At 45.1% G+C, this 18,604-nt stretch overlaps 1 protein-coding gene across 4 annotated transcripts in view; it reads right to left on the bottom strand.

Annotated features, from left to right (window-relative positions):
• RRF (ribosome recycling factor, chloroplast precursor) overlaps positions 1 to 5,725 on the bottom strand; it is a 37,372-nt gene extending 31,647 nt beyond the window's left edge. For all 4 annotated transcript variants that reach the window (XM_087671722.1, XM_087671725.1, XM_087671723.1 and 1 more), the window contains exons 1-2: positions 5,568 to 5,725; positions 5,410 to 5,486 (exon numbers count right to left, since the gene is read on the bottom strand). In XM_087671722.1, coding sequence (XP_087527848.1) covers positions 5,410 to 5,486; positions 5,568 to 5,629 — 139 coding nt within the window. In that variant the 5' untranslated portion in view covers positions 5,630 to 5,725. The remainder of the gene's footprint in view (positions 1 to 5,409; positions 5,487 to 5,567) is intronic.
• Between the last annotated feature and the right edge of the window lie 12,879 nt (positions 5,726 to 18,604).

The raw sequence follows: 18,604 nt of genomic DNA, 5'->3' as shown, positions 1-18,604 counted from the left end.
TCCCTAATTGTTTTAGTCGTAGCTCGGCTCTGATACCAACTGTAATGTGACCGCCTATCGACTGTCCAAGCACGTTTTTAGCGGTCCATTGAGAGATGAGTCTAAGCAACACTGCCCACCACTCCCATGGAATGTTACAAGGTTTGTCACCTAGGGTTTCTCAAGTCCACCTTGCAACGGAATGTTTGCGGCCGAACCCACTAGGATTGACTTGAAACTTGAGTCTCTAGTCGTCAAGGTCTCGTGACAGCATTCAAGCGTCGGATTTTGGACATCCTACTTTACGCAAAGATACCCAAGCCAAAGCAGACCTATGCCGTACTTGGTTCAAAGAGAATGGGAAACAAGAGGGATGCGGTGCTCAATCTCTCTACACATAGGGCATAGTACCATTCCAGTCCCCTAAAACAGCATGAATCAGGATTCTAACCTAACGATTGCTAAGCGTCAATTGTCAGTAAAACCTTGTGAGAAGCCTCCCAATTCTCTGGGACCATCCTACCATAGGAAAAACCCGTCGGGGATTCCGCCCTCCCACTTCCCTCATTCGGCGTACTTTAGTTGTCTAATTAGCCCTATCACTTTTAGATGTGAAATGTAAAAACAGCTTCCTTAATTAGCCTCTTTAAAGGACAGGATTCATTCATGTAATCTTATGGCACTGACACGAAAACAAATTCAAACAGGCTCCCTAGAAGTAAACTTTAATATTAGCAATTTATTAGAGATACAAGTCTTGTTCAAAAGGGACAATATCTGCAATCCATAAGGATACACTTTATTTCCACCAAGCTTCTGCCTTGCACTCGTAACAATGGCCCCTCGAGAATCTATCCCGAGTCACGCAAATCATTTGAGTAGGACTCGGAGGCAAGGAATTTACAGTCAGAGCCCCTACTGGCATCCAAGCATCCTTCTACGTTCAAACCAACCCACAGAGAGACCTCTCATGGCGGATACAGTCCATGTTCCCGTCACGGCTATTTAGAACCCCCTTGGCTAGGGTTGGCGATGAGCTGGGGGTGGTTTGGCGCGCCCTCCAAAAGTTCAACCTGATTCATTATTCTCATTTATGAGTTTGGGATTACACAATCTTTTTTTTTAAGAAGCGGTATTCCTGAATTTACAAGCACAAACAAGGATGTAGGTGAGTGCTCGAGACATCTGCTAAGGTGGGGATCCCTATCTTGACGCTTAGCGTTTGACCTTCTTGCCTTGGCAACAATTTTCAATATCCTCCGAGGGTTAGGGAATACCTTCTTTCCGACCCCGGTCCTATGTGATAGAAACGAGCAATTATGCAATTGGATCTATATCCAATAGTTCTCGGGGTGGAAGTTGTCCTAGCTTGCTAGTCTTTAATCCAGATTCTTGTCATTGGAAGAAACAACACTCGAACCTCTTATATTAACGATAGATTGCATTATGGTTAAAGGTGATATCTTCAAGGTTGTTTCAGCTTTATCGAGGCCAGATTTGGAATAGAGACCAGTGAGTGTTTTACTTGTCTCATGGTCCACTTATGAAGTAACAATAGATTGGCTCAATTACCATTAATCCTAAATAAGTCAAGTTAAGGCCCATATAGAATTTATCTCATTGAACTACCTAAGCAATTAAGGTTAACGCTTCATATGCGTGTCTTATAACTATCTTTAAGATGAATCGCTAACAGTGCCGCTGAGACCGCCCGTGATATCGCGCAATCTAAATGCGAGTCTTTCCTACGACGATGATGCAATGCGGAGTTCTACTCTTGGGAATTTCTTTTTAATGTACTTACACAAATTATAAGTAAAGGCTTGTATTTTTCTTTTGTAGGAGGAACAAGAAGTCATCAAGCCTAATGCATGTGCGAGCTACATCTCTCTAAAGGATTACAGGAGCCCAAAACCCGACTAATTGTTGCAATGACCTAAACGTACTTAACCTATTATTGTAGCATTCACAATTCTCATGGACTTTATTCAAACTCTTACCCCTACCTTTTCAGTTTAGCCAATTTCGCGATACAAAAAAAAGTATGACTTCCGCTTAATGACGAATTTGCATAAGCGTCCTAACAGCCCATTTTTTCAGTACTTTCAAGCATGCCAATGTTAGTGCATAATCTAAGCTCTATAAGCACAATCAATAAGGTCCTTGATTATTATTTTTTAGTGTGCATGAAAACATGCCAAGGTGCAATAAAACACAATTTCCAACATGATACAATGATGCAACCTAAATGGTGGTTAGTTATCATAGACTTTCACCAGTAATTCTCCCTTCCCAATGATGTTGGCCTATGTTCTTAAGGCCTCCCATCAGGGTAGGATTTATGAGACGCACCTAATTACCAAGTGATGCGGTTCCTTGACCCGCAACTCCATCCGTTGAAGTAGGATTTGCGTGCAATTGGACTTTACTTCGCTTGGGAGGCATCGTACAATTTTGGTTTTTCCTTCGTGGCTACATGCTGAGGTTACGAGAGAGACAACTCCTCGTGGAGGGAATTCATCCGTGAGAACCTTCTCGAAGAAGGGGAAAGAGAAAGACGGCAAGCTCAGAAGTCTTCAAAGAGACAGAAATTCCCTCTCTCTCTTGCTTTCTCTTCTCTCTCTCTCTCTCTCTCTCTCTCTCTCTCTCTCTCTCTCTCTCTCTCTCTAGTCACCAGACGGGCAACAACGAACCTTCTTTATCTCTCTCTCCCCCTCTCCCTCCAGTCACCAAACACGTAGCAACGAACCTCTTTTTCCTCTCCCTCTCTTCTTCAATGCCCAAGGCCCTTTTATAGAGGGGGGAAGCTTGGGTAGGGTATGGAGGCCCTCCCCCTCTACTCCCTCTTCACTTGCATGGCAGCGGCCAGTTGGTCCACGCCCCTCCTGACCATGTCATCTCCCCTCCCCGGAGCTCCCTCAACAACACACGGCAACCCCCCTACCTTCTCTCTGGCACGCGGCACCCCCCCGTTGATAACACGACTGCCCCCCCCCCCCCCCCCCCGGCCATCCACCACTTGGCGACGTGAGTGGAGGGGAGGATTTATTCCCCCTTTTTTTTTATAATCATTTTATTAGGGGGGGAGGGTCATACGGCAAGAATGTTACAGATTTCAACCTATCAAAACTTTCCAAAGTTGAGGATTTTACATTCCAAACCAATGCTTAAATGCTTGCCAAGCATCCCTAAAAATCAAGTGTGACATTCATGAAGCATTCACTGCTGTAGTAAACTGATCTAAGAGTGCACGTACCAGGCACATTTCTCCTTTCACTGACATATCAAATCACTGCTGAATATACTGATCTAGAAGGCGGCTCAAATTCTCATGTCCAAGTACTTTAGCATGTAGCTATTGCTCAAGTAAGTGAGTGATTAATCATGGGTAGATCTGCTAACTTCTATGCTTCAAGAAAACAGGCGCAAATGGACAGATCGTGTTTTTATATCTGTTGCTTATGCTACACATGAGTGCTTGCTAATGCAAGTTCTAATGCTTGATAATATTCCCCAATACTTCAAGCATCACATCTATGATGGTATTCAGCCATACTTGGTGCTCAAGCATCCATAAACCAGGTGCATTTTAGCAAGTCACGTTTTTGCATCCAGGCACGTAATTTTTCAGATATGCTACTGTTTTAATCAGCAATAAGCTTATCAATAAGCTTTCACACCTACCATCAATCCCTTATGCATGCTTCACATGGTCTTGGCATTCCATTCAGCATTATTGTTCATTGATAGTCCACCCTGGAGCAATAGGCGCAACCAACAAGTACACATTTTTTCAGATTTGCTAATGCTAAACATTAGGAGGCTGAATGATAGGCTCCATTACATGCCATTAACCCTTTGAACCACCTTCCACAAGCTCTGTTAGTTGCAGAGACTTCAGCTAAGATACATACCTTCCAGATGAGAGTTATGGCTGCCAACACTGCAAGCTTACTTCAATCTTCGAACTCCAGCTTCTCTCGCAACTTCACTGCAGGCTCTCACACTCCAGGGATCGACAGTTCCATGGCTCTGATACCATGTCAAAAGATAAGGAGAGAGAGATGAGGCAATAGGGAGCAGTGAACTCCCATATTCTTCATTATTCCATGTACTTCACACACATACTGAATGACTAGAAAGAACTAGGTCTAAGTGACCTGATGACTACTCACACTAACTAACTCTACAGTGTTAAGTGTCCCCCACTTATTGACTATGACTCACATGCTAGAGACAACTGGACACTAGCTGTCATATCGGTGTACATGAGTTGAGCTTAAAACTCAACATTGAGGCTATAGATGTCCATGGTTTGAGGCTACTAGAGGCAAAGTAAAGGTTTATCCTCAACTAGGTGACATGCATGTTCCATGTATATGAAGCACAAGATCATGCACGAGCTGGACTAGTATATGCATTTACTGTTGGCAACTATTCTCCATTGGTATGCATCATAAATGACCATTGCCATACCTAAGTAAAAGGGTCATTTCGGTCTTCACATTGTCTCACCCTTTAAACATGTGCATTTGCTAATACCTAGGATCCGCTTAAAACAATGAAAAGCAAAAGGTGAAGTTGATATAACAAAATCTTGTCTTTGTATAATGTCAAGGGGCTCCAGCCATGATCCCTAACTTTACTGCAACACTGTTGGTGATGAGCAATCGGCATCATCTTGGAACAGAATGGGACATAGTCAGCGTGCAGCTTTTAAGTCCTTGAAGGAGCAGACACCTTCCTGCTTTGTCGTCAACCTTACAACCATTGCACATTATGCTTTTCCTTGTTGACAGATTTAATGAATTTCATGTGCAAATTCCTTCCAATGACATGACCAACCTCACTCACCTATGTGAGTGTAGGTGACTCCTAGAATCGTATCAACGGCCACCATCTTTTTTCAAAGAGCGATACATGTGGGGATCACCAAGAAACGAATATTGCACTTGAGCTCAAGTAAGTGCAAGCCAAGTTTCGCAAATGGTAAACAAAAAGGTGCAAAAATGATGTGAAGCCCAAGCAAACATTCTAGTTCCCCTTGAAGGTCGAACAACTGGTCTCAGTGCAGAAAAAGGGAAAATATCATACCACTGCTCGTCGGGCATAGCAAATATAAGGGAAGGACGCCTCAATTTATCAAGCTCCAGTTTCAATAAACAACAGATGCAGAGGCACCTTGTTGGACAACTAGAAACGAGATGAAAAACATGAAATGCGATGGCAAAAGTGAAGAAACTACAAACTCCTATTTCCATATATCAAAGCCTCAAGGCGAGATACAACAGATGCACTGGCACCTTGCTGGTTGAGTTAACTAGAGACGAGATGAAAAACATAAAATGCACCGACAGAAGCGGAGAAACTTGCACAAAACAAAGGAATTTCCTGCAAAATGCGCGACATAGGAGGTCAATCTGGGAGCACCTTTAAAAGGTACTGAAACGGCCTTGCGTTCTGAGTTCTTTCTTGCAGCAGCTCTGGAGGAGACGCGTGTAAAAGGCCTGCATGTCACAGTGGACAGAGTGAAGTTGAAAGAAGAAGTAGAGCAGATAAGGCAGGAAATTACAGGAGAAGAGGCAAACCCGGAGAGACTCCTAAACTCAGCAGCAGACGAAGCCTGAGGGGCGGCAAGGCTGAGCTCCATGGTTCGAGAACAGTCGATGCAGCTTCCTGTCACCGAAGATAACTGCTACTCCATAAGACTTTTGTCCTCTAATGATGAGTCGAGATGATCCAAACAGCCACCTTTCTTTTTTCTTCTTTTGTTTTTATCCCTTCTTTTTTTTTAATACGAGTTTGTATTGACTTGCAAAGTTTGCAAGGCTTAGTCACGTTTGCTTGGCATTTTTGTGAGCACACTATATCGAGCAATATTGTCATCAGTTGCATCCATGGTTTTTTTTTTTAGGGTTGCTGAGCCCTTCTATAAGCATTTTGACTTTCAAAAGAAGGAAAAAAAATTTAAAGCCTTGTCATCGAAGGCCAAGATTTTAAAATTGTCCTTCTTCACGAAAGGCAAGTTTTATCAAACCTTGCCTTAGAAGGGTCATTTTTTTTAAAAATATTTAATATTATTATTAAGAGTCAACTTTGGACTGTTGACTCTTGGACTGCCCAAAACCCAAGGCCAAATTTTAGAGGCTCTCGAACAATTGGCTGCCCGGCACCCAAGGAAAAGCCCTAATTTTTAACCTAAAGGCAGTATTGAGTACACTCAAAAGTCATGAGTACAAGAGTCTGGAGATGACAAAGCTTGATAGTGACAGTCTACAGATGATTGATTCACGAATCCATCATCCCCTGAACTTTGAAGGCCTAGGCTCCAATTTCACTTCGGCGAATCAGAATCGTGAGTTGTGTCGTCCAGATTCTAGACTCGTCACTCCACAGTCCAACTTCCAAGCCTCAAGGCTGGAGCATTGAACATGTCCTATGACTCCGATAGGTTGTAGCCTGTGAGTCGTGACCTGTCCTGTGGGGCAGCGGGCCGCGGACCTGTCTAGTGTCCAAAAAATTTCCACCATCTCACATATAGGCGGCGGCTGCTCCTGACTCCCATGGACTCCCGAGTCCCATAATACTCCCATTCCTTGGTTAGTAGCTACAGCTGCTCTCAACTCCTGTGCATTATCACGAGAGACTTACGACTCACCACTAGCACTAGGTATAGTAGGCATCCTGCTTACTGCGTGCATCAATGAGACTGAAGCTTGAAGGTTGAAGGTGAGGTAAGACTCAAGATCCATCAATGCTGCTGCTATCAACAACATGCCAGCACACTTGAGGACTCAAGAGTTGGTATATTGCATGATGCATCAGATCATCTGACGATGTTATCTTCCATAAGAGGATGGCCCATAAAATAAAAGTAGACCCGTCACCCTAGTCAGGACACTCAAGACTTAGGAGGAGGCTTTTGCAGACTGCAGTGCACACCATACTTCTAGCAAAACTATCATGAGACAATCACAGAGCTACCATAATCCATTGCAATTTTCCCTATGGATCTTCACACCCCCAGGGCCCCCATGCTTTACTTCTGCAAGTGGTCCCTTCTAACTTCTAAGTTCTTAGTGCCCTATCAACTTCAGTCTTCAACCATATTTGTCTCATGATGTTACAGGATTCGTCTAAAGTCAAGTGATGTGTTAGAGGGCTGCTCATGCATCTCTTTAGTTTGTTGCCTCTTGCCTTGGGTCACAAGACTTAAGACTCGGGAGGGATCAAAGTTCAAACTTCAAACACGGCTACCCTACCCAGTGCCAGGTGAGGGGGTAGCCTAGCATTGCCCTCGTTGAGAGACTAAGACTATTGTTAATTACTAATCTCTATTATCTTATGTGATACTAAAATGGCTATAAATTTATTGCACATGTCCATTGGAATTTGGAGGTTGGAGCATCCATATTATTGAAGTTTATTGTACAAGAGTGAGAGACACAACATACTTTAGCACAGATCTAGATTGCAAGTTGATTGTCAATCAAGTCATCTTAGATTTGACAGGTGAGTTGTCTAACTTAACTAGTCATCAATTATTATATGTTTATGCAACTTTAAGATAGTCTTGATTAATGTCAGTTGAGAGAGAAGGCATATATTTCAATGTTTAGGATTGAACTAATGTTAGTTTATTTAAGTGTAACATAGATCCTATGGATGCAAAAGTTTTAGGTCCTTTGAACTGTACTATCTACAAGGATGAGACCACTTTTCTTTGAGATGGATGGGTGAAACCTTGACCTTACTAAGATATGTATCACATAAAATAGTTTATATGTTTGAAAATTTATTTATTTATTCAAAACTTATGAGCTTATTGTTATTGACAATGACCAGTTGCATTTGAAGTTATGGCCTTCTCAACAAGAATTGGGCACCCTAAAAAGGATTCTCAGCAATTAAGCCTCTCAATGGCTTTTATGTGAAAGAGAAAATCAACAGAGAATATGCCCAATAGTGTTGGGGAGAACGATGTTCCAAATGCAAGCTCTAGTGCATACACGCATCCTACAAGGAATGTGAGTGTGGACCTCAATGTGAGGTTAGAAGAGGAGGAAGATAACATTCACATGGAACAAATGTGAATGTAATGCAAAGCATACAGGAAGTAAGAGAACAATATGAGGCACGTGTGGATGCAGTTTTAGACTATGAAGGTTCAATGTCAAAAAAAGCAAAGGGCCAACGTGTGTATCAGGAACATTGGAAGGTGTACTTTCCATGGAGCTATGCTACACATGATGCAGATGGCAAACAAAGAATTCATTGCAAGATGTGTGCACACTTTAAGATGAGCAATGTTTTTGCTAATATTGGTAGCACAATTCCCCAATGACCATCATTGGAGATACATGAAAAGTCCAAAGAACACAACAAAGCAAAGTTCTTATGGGCAGAGAAAGAGCACAGATCAACTTTACCTCTTAATACACATTTGCACAATATGGATCAAGCAGAGGTAGACAAAAGGGTTGCACGGATTAGAGTGTTGCTTCAAGTGATGTATTTCATTGCGATCAAGGATAAGCCTCTTTCGGACTTTCAAAAGAATGTTGAGGAATTAGTAGTTTTTGGGGCACCATATGTACCTAGTCAAGCAAGTTATTCATCCTATCTTTCTTCATCTTCTGCTTATATGTTTTTGGAGGCATGCTACAAATACTTGTATGAGAAAGCAAAGGCAAAGATTTGTGAAAGTCCCTTGTACTCACTGATGGTGGATGAGAGTACGGATGTTTCTAACGATCACCACATGATCCTATGTATCACATATTTATGTGATAAGGGCAATGGATATGTATGTAATAGATTTGTTTCAATATTGAAAATACATAATGGAATAGCAAAGGGATTGTACGATGGGCTCTCAGAGTTCTTACAAAGCTTTGGTTTATCAAAATCTGAGCTTGTAGGATTTTCCACTAATGGATGTAGTGTGATGCTTGGGCAAAATGGATTAGTCAATTGATTTGCACGAGAGGTACCACACCTAGTAAGAGTCCATTGTATAGCACATAGATATGCATTGGCAGCTAAGGATGCTTTGTCTACATTGTCTATCTTTGAGATAGTAGAAATAGTCACTCCAAAGTCTTACAAATGGTTCAATAGTTCTTACAAAAGGCATGGATAATTGAAAGATTTAGCCACTGAATTTGAGCTACCAGTTCATGAGCTCTTAAAGGTGCATGAGATTCGTTGGCTCTCAAGAGGACAAGTAGTGAAAAAGCTTGTTACATTGATGCTAGCTCTATTGTGTATGTGGATGAGGGAAAATGCAAAGTTGTATATGTTGTTTACCTCATTCAAGGTTGAATTCTCCCTACATCTGTTAGCTGATGTGCTACACTACCTAAACCTTCTGAATAAAAAGTTCCAAGTTGAACAAGTAGACATAACTTCAATAGGAACAGAGCTTATGATCACTATAGATATTCTAGAGGCACGCTTCCTATTGGGAGACTTTGGTCATGGGACACAAAATCTCACAAAGTTTTATCAGCAAGTTAAATATGGATACATGCATTTTCCAATCAACAATGCTGGAGTTATGGAAATGCATACTCTTCATAATAATCACTTGGGACCTAAGGATAAATGTAGCCAATTGGCAAGTTGGGAGAGCTGCATTGAAATTATCAAGCAATTCGTACAGAAAGTTATATCTGCGCTATATGTGAGGTTTATTGATTTAAAGCTATTTGAGGCTGCAAAGATATTTAGCCCTAAGGATTACCCACATGATGTCTGTGGATGCTTCACAATGGGTGCAATTTGGATAAATTCCTTATTAGTGTAAAAGAGGCAATTCTCATAGCAAACAAAATAACTGGAAAATACAAGAATACACCAAATATGCCAAAGAAACCATAGCCAAGGTGGCTAGGTGTTAACCCCAACATGAAGAAAGCAGAAAGAAGTGGAAAAGATGCAGGGCAAAGGCGGAAAAAAGGTAGCCCGATTGAAGAAAGAAAAGGAGAAAAGGCCAAAAGCGCAAGGGCAACCTTAAAAGTCCAAGGCAAAGGCAAAAGGGGAAAGGCGCATTTTAAAATAAAAGGGCGCACCCTGAAATCTTGTAAAAGAGCGCCGGGCTCTCACTCGTGCAATTTGTAAATGTAGACGGGTGGTGGAAAGGAAGCTAGGAAGATAGAAGGACAATGGAAAAAAGGGCATGGGCTATGGCCGGCCATGTAAAAAAGGGAAAAAGGGGATGACCGCCCAAAAGGGATTTAGGGTTTTGTATATAAAGTTAAAAAGTGAATGAGAAGTTCATTCTTGTGTGTGGCCAAAAGTGGTTCTCTTCTTCTTCTTCTTCTTGCTTGCTTGAGCTTGTGCTTGAGAGAGGGAGTGTGAGAGTGTGAGGGAGTGAGTGTGTGAGGGTGAGGGACCGAGGAGGAGAAGCTCTCCATATTCTCCTCTCTTCTTCTCTTCTCTTCTCTTCTCTTGTCTTGCTCACGGCAATGGAGCTTGGAGCTTGGAGCTTGAGGATGGAGCTTGCCTGAAGCTTGCACTTGGATCGTGGAGCTACTGGAGTGCGCGGGAGAGGAGGTAACTCGAACGGCACGGAGGTAAGCTCACTACACCCGTAGATATGGATGGCGCGTCGGCTATGTGAGAGGTAGCCATTAGTGCTCGGCTTGGAACGCTTGAAACAATAAGCGGTCCGAGGGTCTTGGCGGTTGAGTGAAAGCTTCCACATTTTGGTTCCGTTGCCGGGACCAACGGATTCAAGCCTTGAGCGCTTGCGCGCTTCGAATCGAGCATCAAAGTAAGGGGTTTCCCCCGAACCGGTACTTGAGGTAGATAGGTAGGAATCGAGGGGGTTGAAGATGGTATTCAATCTCCTTGGCAAGTAGGTTTGTTGCTTTCTGAGATTTATGTTGTGGAATGGAGTAGTATAGGTATTTATTTTGTGATTTGGATGCATTTAGGGTAGGAAAAAACAAAGAAAAAGAAGAAAAAAATAGGCAAACAGTAGGGTTTTCTATTGCTGTATAACAGGCTAAAACAGGGAAACAAGGGACCAAATTCAAGTTCTGGGTGAGATAGGGACAGGGAACTAGCTGTGAGGTTCTGCAGTGCTCAAAAAGGACCTTAAGAGGCCTGGGAGGCCAGGACAGACCTCATTTCCTTGGCTTGCCTTGTGTGAGAGAGAGAGGGAGAGAGAACTTCTGGTTCACAGGACGAGGAAGCGCTGCCCCGATTTCTAGGCATCGGTGATTTGTGTTGCTCCAGGCGAGTCTGGTGTTTTGCAACAAGTGCCCTGATTAGATCTAGAAAGTTTGTGGTGATTGTGTGCACCAGACAGTGAGGAGGGGACAAACGCGCGGGAATCGCGCCCGCCGCCGATGCACTCGGACCAACTCGCTGTGGTCCGATTCCCAGAATTGGACCACCCGAGTTCGGGAGTCGAACTGTCCGATTCCCAGAATCGGACCAGCTCGATCGGACGTGCTACGTGGCACTTGGACCAACCCGTCTGATTTTGAGAATCGGACGCTCGGACCAACCTGTCCGACTCAGACGCTTGGACCACTCGGACGCCTTGACTCGAACACTCGAACGAGTCCATAATCGGACCACTTACAATCGGACCAGGCCGTCCGAGTCCCAGACTCGGACCAGCCAGAATCGGACCACCCTGTTCGATCCGATTCCCAGAATCGGACCACTTTTTGATCCGACTCCTAGAATCGGACGTGACCAAAATCGGATCACTGGTCCGATCAGACCCATCCAAAATCGGATGTCCGATTCTGATAATCGGACTCCTGAAAATCGGACATCTTAGAATCGGACCAAAAAAATTGTCAAATCGGACAGGTATCCAGAACACAAATTCTGACGCATCTAAACCCCGAAATTGACCCCAAAGGCTACGTAGAGCTAAAGGCACATCACAGATCCATAACCGGGCTAAAATTTAGACCACGTAGTTCAAAATTTGGCTATAACCGGTCCTCCAAATTGCATATGGCGTCTACCGTAACGGCCCTGCGGGCCGGGGGGGACTGCCCCCTCCCCCCCCCCCCCCCCCCCGGGACCCCCGCAGAGGGGGCTCGCCCCCCCCCCCCCCCCCCCCCAAGACCCCCATAGAGGGGGGCTTTGCCCCCTCCGCACCTCTCCCGAGTAGGTTGGAGAGAAAACGCGCGCGGTGACAGGCCTTCCAAATTGGACCCTAGTGAAGTAATGGCTCTATACCAGCACGGAGTCTCACTTGCAATAGAGCAACCAAAAGCCCATACCCAAACAGAGAGAAACAGAGACCCTAGAACATCAATGGGCCAATCTAGCCATCAAGGGCAAAAAGGCCACACCACGAGAACACAAAGACATTATGTTCAAACCGTGTCTAGTCAGAGCAAAATGCAACTTCAGCAAGCTACAAATGCGAAGATGACTAGACATGACACTCTTGACGAGAGATGTACCTTGAATAGCACTGCACTGACGATCCAAGACAGCAGTGGAGAATCCACATCTGGTCGTGTAGTCGAGAACTCAAGGGCATCTGTCAAAAGGCTTAAATTTACAAGCCAGGACCGGGAAGATGAAGACATAGTACCACCTGCTTATCTTAGGGTCAAACTCACCGCAAAAGGAGAGCATACTATTGATGCTCTAATTGATGAAGGAGCAGATTTTAATATCTTGACCTATGAATCATGAACCCTACTAGGCCAACCAGAGCTGACACCGACTAGTGCAACTCTTAGCCCTTATGGGGGACACCCACAAGCACTCATAGGGAAGTGCAAAATCCTTGTGACAATTGAAACAGAAAGCTTGCCTATCCTATTTCATGTTCCTCCAAATGGTGCTAGCTGTGGGAAAGAAACCCTCCTAGGAAGACCCTTCAAAAGGGCGACCAAGTGTGAGGTTGACTATGCAACACATAAGATACACCTGACACTACCGGGTGTGAGGATAGTCACAACCTTTAGCAAGGGTGACCTCATCAAACCTCGAGGGAAAGGCAAGGAAGGTGCTAACGTAACAGTCAAGCCTACTAACGAGGGCAAGGACTTGTTGGAAGAGTTGATACAAGCACAGGTCGAACAACGAGGACCAGGAAGTGAGGCCATGCTTGAAACAAAAAGGTCAAGAGACAATGCCAAGGACGGGCTTTGGACTTACAAATATCGTAGAAGACCCCAAAAGAAGCCCAAGCCTTATAGACGGAGGCGTTGATGGAGAGCCAGCACAACGCCACGATGGATATCCAAGGCGTTGCTTCGGGCTCAAGGGTATTATGCAGGCAACCGATGGATTTGGGTGCCAAAACCCCTTGCTAAACCTCCCTGGTCGACTGAAGGCCAGAGTGCATCAACAACAACGAAGCACAGGAGGAAATCTAAGAGAAACTCTAGGTCTCGAGGCAAGAAACCAGACATGAGTGTTCGAAAGAAAGAGCCTCAACCTAGCATGCTTAATAAGCAGATGTCATATGTAACCATTGAGCGTGCACAAAGGCCATTAGTGCCCAATGAGCCTTTGATTTCCCGAGGGGAGAACAAACATCATAGGCACAACATTGCTCATGGCAAGGCTACTTGCTCAACAAAGCAAATGGCACAATCATCTAATAGCCTTGAGAAAATCAGTCAGCTAGTGCCACATCCACCTAGGACTCCTAGATCTCCTACGCCCTCTTCTCCCAAACAGACACAGGAAGCACTACAACAGTTGTCAAGGGCGACTGCTCAATTCCAATCTCTATCTCCATCTAAGCTTCCAACCGTCAAGGAGGTGGGACATGATGCCATCGATAGCTCTCGACCCAAGGATATGCCTGAGCCACCTAATGCGACTAGATCAGCTCATGTTCGATCTACACAGATGAGTGCTCAAAGGCCAACAAAAGACATGACCACTTTTAATCACCCTAGGGACTTGACACCGCAATCCACCAAGGATAGCCAACCCACTGAACTAGTTGCTACTACTTCCAATCAGGGATCACAGCAATCACAGCCCTTGGCCATGACAATGCCCCTTGTGGAACGTGTCCTTAGTAGTTCACCTATGGAGGAGGTGTCGCAACCAAATCCCTCGACAACTCCAGCACTTTCAAAGTGTCTAAAGCCTAGGACGGAGGAGTTAAATGCAAGGGAGTTGGTTGAAAAGCTAGACTCTCCAAAAAGAGCGGCAGTTGTGCCCTCACAACCGGGCAAGGCTATTCAGCAAACCACGGCTATGTCCCATAGGGACACACTAGAGAAGGGAAATACTGAGGCCCGACCAAGCACATCAACGGTCGATATAGCCCAGGGTCCTAAGTCGTCGAGAGAGGCACCTTCATTGACCAAGAAAAAGAGGAGAAAGCAGAGAAAACATCAACAGATGCAGGTGGTTGTGGACCCAAGGAACATTGAGACGAAGGGTGCTGGAGAGCTGATGAATAAAGCATCGAGTCCATCCACCAATGAACCCACTGATGCCTCTCCTAATAGCGGTGAAACCCTAGACACATCCGTGTGTTCTGAGAAACCAAAGCAACCGTTGCCATCAACAGTTGCTTGCAACACTCTATCCATTGACAATAGAACTCATATTGATCAATCAAGAGTGGATACAACGCTGTCACAACAGGGTGACAAATCTATACCAGTCACATCCGAGAAGAACCATGACGAAATAATAGCAAAACCTCAGGAGAAACGCGAGAACCCCAAGAGCATAAGAAAACCTAGCGTTGACCAATCTTGCTCATCTAGGCCTGAGCCCCCAGCCATGCTAAAGCCTAAGGAAACTCTTAGACCTTTGCATGAGATAGCAACCGAGCAAGCCCTCATTGAATATAGAAGTGTCGCAGAATGCTTAACTGAGTTGGAGGCTAAGCTCAAAGTGGTCGCGCGTGTCTACGTCCTTGCGGACATGGGCACGATCCCCAAGGAGCAGCTTGGAGATTACTTGACCTTTCCTCTATCATGGGAAGAACAAGAACATCTTAACGGGCACTACGACAGGCTCCTGCATGAACATATGCGACTCATCCCTAATGAGGAGGCTGACGAACTGCGCTTAACCGTCACATTCAATGAAGTGCTCTACCGACCGAATCTCGTAGACATAGAGCTACTAAAGCGACTGTCAGCAGGCCAAAGTCAATTGAGCAGCGTTGGTGCGAAAGCCGCGTTGTAATGGCCAAACTAGGGGCTCAGATCATGACGGTCTCAGAAGAGCGATTGGCCAAATGGCGGTCTCAAAGAGACCCAACCTACGTGGCACCAACTTCCCTTCGAGTGCTAATTGACATTCGGGGTACGGGCTTAGCTAGGACTAGGCTACAGGGCCCTTTGATTGATAAGGTTCTCACTGAGGAGGAGTTACATATTGCCAGTAGACTCGGTCAAGGTTCCATGCTACTCGACGTGGCAAAGTATCTATCAATATTAAGTCAGCTGCCACGAATACTAGATGCGTGTGCCACGCTCGGGTACAACCCCGAGTTCTACACTTGGTTCTTATCCTCGTGAAGTGACATGGATTCATAGATATGTATATAAATAAACATTGATTTTTGTGTCACCATGTATAAACAATATCAACACACACAAGCAATGATAGTCAAGCGCAGGGAGAAGAGTCGGGTTTGACAGGCTAAGCTCCTCAGGTCCTCCTCTCATCACACTTTTGAAAGTCGTGTGACCAGCCCCACCGCCAAGTGAAGGGCATGCAACCCATATTGCCGCCAGAGGAGGCCTTGACCAACAACTCTGATGGTGTAGACCGTGTGTAGTCCCTTCCTATGCACCTTCTCCCCTTTTTGGTCTATCCTTCCAAGGATGTATCCTATCCCACTCCACGACAACCAGTCCACGCGACTTAGCATAAACTAATATCCGCTAATGACTGGAGGCAACGCGAACATCAGCAGGGGGACCATTCCCCTACAACAAACACCGCATGCCTCACCCCTCCCCTTCTTGTCATATACGCTTCATAAACCACACTAAAATCCCTTCCATGCAAACAGTTATCTCCTGTATCAAGGTCTAACCCTTGGATTGCGTCCTGCAGGTTTCCTTTTGCAGCAAAACGCATGGAGAATCATGGGGATCTAGCATGCAAGGACGCTCTTCGCAGAAGGCGGGAGCATGTGGCACGCGCCCCTCCACCAGAGAGCTATGTGCCCACCATCAAGAGGTATGCCAAGAAGCGGGGCCCTAAGCGACATTGCCCAAGGCGAAGGCCGAAGAACCCTCGAGTCAAGAAAGTCGAGACTCGAAACCCGCAACAGGCCGCATCACTAGTGGTACGCACTCCCAGCTCCCGCTCGGGCCCCAGACGCTAAAAGGCAGAAAGGGCAGCTCGGGAAAGAGAAGAATTTAATGAGTTATTTAAAGATATTCTAGAGACGGTAGCAGGCCAGGATTACACCATTCATGTCCCGGCCGACATGTTCCTTGCTCACCCCCGCGGGAGCCCCACACCAGCAGAGCCCCAATCACCCAGCCATCCAGACTCGCCCCGCCTCGTACAAATCGAGTAGCCCATAATGCATAAAGGGCTTATCAAATGATAACTGGCCAGGACTTTTTGTTTTTAAATGGTTAAGTGTTCCCGACTTGTTAAGTGTTGACATGTTCCTGACTTGTATGAACTTATCATATCTGCGTTTAATATATGCTACGCCTTTAGCAAAAGAAAAAGCTAATCAAGCGCAGGTGATAAATGTTTAGTCAACACCATAGAATTCAAATAAGTGATGTCTCCTTGCATTGCACTGGTTTATTATAGTTGCGGCATACACAATGCATATGCTCTCATGAAGCGACAAGTGGATGTAGGATAATAGAGGTCCTTGTGCGAAAATGATCAATGCCCAATCACCACAACACCCACAACCCCACAACGAGCCACGGCAAAGCCACGCTGCCGAAAGCACCCTTGCCAACCGCCCACATTGCATGACCCACAAAACATTCCTGGGCCACGCCCCCTTTCTAGGTCAAGCTCTATAGTTGGCTCACAGCAGCCGTTACCTCAATTGTACCCACATCGCATGTGCCGCAAGGAGGGTTGCAATAGCTCAAGTGTATCTCCCTCTTTCGCCAACTGCTTCTCTAACAACGAGGCTAGGGCACCATCATCATTGTACTATTCATTTTCGGAGCCTTCGAAGCTTGACATTTTCCAACCCATTGAAAGGCTGATAGCCTCAACATATTGTAATGGTTGTACTCATGCAAAAAAAAAAAAGAGGAAAAGAAAAGAAAAGAAAAAGAAAAAGAAAAAGAAAAAAAGAAAACAAAAGAAAAAGAAGAAAAGAGAAGAATGGAAAAATAAGAAGCAACCACGATCACAGCACAGCACCTAGGGGTCCTCAAATTAGGTACGTCTGGTGACCTTGGTCGACCGGTTTCGTCCCTAGTCCCCTAGCCCCTTACACTCACCCACAATTGTTCAGGGCACATCAAGGGCAGGACATACCTGGGGAGCTTGTCTCGCCTAGGGTTAGACCTGTCACCCTGATCCACTTGCACAATTTTCTTTTGCACTCTGCCTTCGTACCATTGCAATCAATGGTGATAAGCACCGCACGATTGGCCATGAAAAGTACACCATACTCATCAAGCAAGTCCAATAGTTTCCAGCTACTGAAAGTGCGGTGTCCTTGTATTCCATTATACTACATCATGCAATCGCAATGCAAAGGATGTCTCATATGCCTTCACGCGTACTCCTTCTCCACATGGACAACTTTGCTTCATCCACGAATTGTTATGAGAAACTAGCCCACGGTCTTCTAACTATGTAATATCTAAGTATGCACGAGCACTCACATAATATTTGCACCAAAGTATATCCACTGTTTGGATCCTCAAGTGCAAGACAATACTCTAGGCTTGCTTAGCGTTCGACCTGTCTCCCAAACTAATCAAAATATGTATTGTGCATGATGAGAAGCCTAGCACTGGCCCTTAAGGAGAGATCACAAGTGAGGTTTTCCAATTGCAGGTATAAGGTGTTGTTTGCTCTTCATCAACACTCAACTTTGATACTTGTCCCTTACCATCCAATAAGCCCGCAAAGGATCGTCATGTGCAGAATCCCCAACAAACCAACACTTGTGCTGGCCATCAATGCAATCCCCAACATAGCATAGCCCTACCACCAACTCCAACAACCTTCCACCAGCCACCTTGGCTACCAATAGGCCCCCAGGACCTTCTACCACACCACCACCAGCACTCCTCCACGGACACCACAGGCGTCCTTGTCACCCACGTCTTCGGTGCATGCTACAGCCTGCTACCTACGACGGTGAGTGCCACGGGACTGGCACTCGTCTAGGAGGGGGGTAATGTTAACCCCAACATGAAGAAAGCAGAAAGAAGTGGAAAAGACGCAGGGAAAAGGCGGAAAAAAGGTAGCCCGACTGAAGAAAGAAAAGGAGAAAAGGCCAAAAGCGCAAGGGCAACCTTAAAAGTCCAAGGCAAAGGCAAAAGGGAAAAGGCGCATTTTAAAATAAAAGGGCACACCCTGAAATCTTGTAAAAGAGCGCTGGGCTCTCACTCGTGCAATTTGTAAATGTAGACGGGCAGTGGAAAGGAAGCTAGGAAGATAGAAGGACAATGGGAAAAAGGGCATGGGCTATGGCCGGCCATGT

Source organism: Lygodium microphyllum, chromosome 29 (assembly GCF_053477565.2).
Source record: "Lygodium microphyllum isolate KBCC chromosome 29, Lygodium_microphyllum_v1.1.10, whole genome shotgun sequence".
NCBI lineage: Eukaryota > Viridiplantae > Streptophyta > Polypodiopsida > Schizaeales > Lygodiaceae > Lygodium > Lygodium microphyllum.
Note: the sequence above shows the minus strand (reverse complement) of the source record. Positions and strands in the feature narration are given on the sequence as shown.